Genomic DNA, 1,383 nt, shown 5'->3' with positions numbered 1-1,383 from the left:
AGAGATGACTGTCCTGTTGCCTGCGTGCCCTTCCTCCCCACCTGTGCCCCACTTCCACGACAGCCACCAACCCATCCACAACAGCACATCTATCTATCCTTGCTTCCCTCCCATGAACTTACGAAAACACACTGATTTTTCCTCTTGCAAACTGGAAAGGGAACATTAGAGGGTATAAATCAAAACAGGGAGAGAGTATGCTGATAAATAAAATACGCGCAACAAAAAAGTTGCACGTGTGCTGCGCTGTCTGAGGAAAGAGAGGGGGCGTGCTGAGTTCCAAACACTTGGCTTTGTGTCTCCACGTGCATTTGTCTTTTCTGGGATCCCTCTCTCTCTGTCAGGATAACGGTTGTGTTTCTTGTAGTTGAGCTGACCCAGGAAATCAAATACTTTGTGTTTCTATACTTCCCAGAGAGATTACACATCTAGAATTAAAACATGACCACAAGCTATTAGGAATTTCTGATTGTTAAAGGTGTAAGGAACTCCGGTAGCAAAGATCAATGTCTCCAAAATTTTCCTTTTGGAGAAGGGGTTTTCGTTTCAGACACCGAAGATAAGGCTCTCCAGTCAATTTATGCTCTGCTGGGTTGAGTCAGTCGGGATACAAATTAAGGTCCATATATTTCAGGGACACGAAGGAAACGGTTATGTAAATATACGAGTATTCACATCAATCTGTATTAAATTATGTAAACATATACATCTTCTGAGGTCAGTTCAAATATCCTCTTCACTGAGCAAAGCTTTACTGAAGCATTGCTCGAATCTGTTTGGAAGTCGATTCGTCATTCAAGTGTTTTGTAGTGAACCTGGATGGAGAGAAAATGATGGCGGTCAGTGTGCAAACAGCACTCTGAGAAAGCTTCGCTCGTGACTCTCCAGCTCCTCTTTACCTTGGGAGACATAACTGATATTTAGAAATCAAACTTGGCATTGGTTCCTTAGACAAAGAGCCACACTTCAATGCCCAGAGTAGTCTCAGATTTAATATCTGATCCTTCCTTCCAAAGGAGTTTTATGTTATGGTTATTAAACAAGTAGGTCTTCCACCTAATCAAATAATTTCACGGAGGAGACACAAGCAATCTCATTTTCCAGGGGGGCGGACTTCACGTGCTTGAGTGCAGGATCTTGGCCATCTAGGCCACCCCTGCTGAGTCACAAATATTAAAATATGGGTTTGCACGTAACAACATTACCCGACACTTAAACTTAGGGTTTTCTACTTTGATGGGGATGCTTGTCCTCATTGACGCCACAAGGGGGCACGAAGGTAGGTCCATATACTGAAGAAAAGTGGTGTAATTTGTCTCCTCACATTAACTGGTTTAGAAATAGTTCATGAAAGGAAAGGGAAAGAAAAGTAACATGTAATAA

The 1,383-nt window shown here is 42.4% G+C and overlaps 1 protein-coding gene across 1 annotated transcript in view; it reads right to left on the bottom strand.

Annotated features, from left to right (window-relative positions):
* Nucleotides 1–454: 454 nt before the first annotated feature.
* The window catches only part of CYRIA (CYFIP related Rac1 interactor A), a 58,676-nt gene continuing 57,747 nt past the window's right edge, over nt 455–1,383 (bottom strand). Inside the window, exon 11 of the mRNA XM_007471207.1 lies at nt 455–815. Within this exon, the coding sequence (XP_007471269.1) occupies nt 752–815 (64 nt within the window). The 3' untranslated portion in view covers nt 455–751. The remainder of the gene's footprint in view (nt 816–1,383) is intronic.

This window comes from Lipotes vexillifer, unplaced genomic scaffold, assembly GCF_000442215.2.
Source record: "Lipotes vexillifer unplaced genomic scaffold, Lipotes_vexillifer_v1.1 scaffold604, whole genome shotgun sequence".
NCBI lineage: Eukaryota > Metazoa > Chordata > Mammalia > Artiodactyla > Lipotidae > Lipotes > Lipotes vexillifer.
The sequence above is the reverse complement of the archived record's forward strand: the minus strand, read 5'-3'. Positions and strand labels throughout refer to the sequence as shown.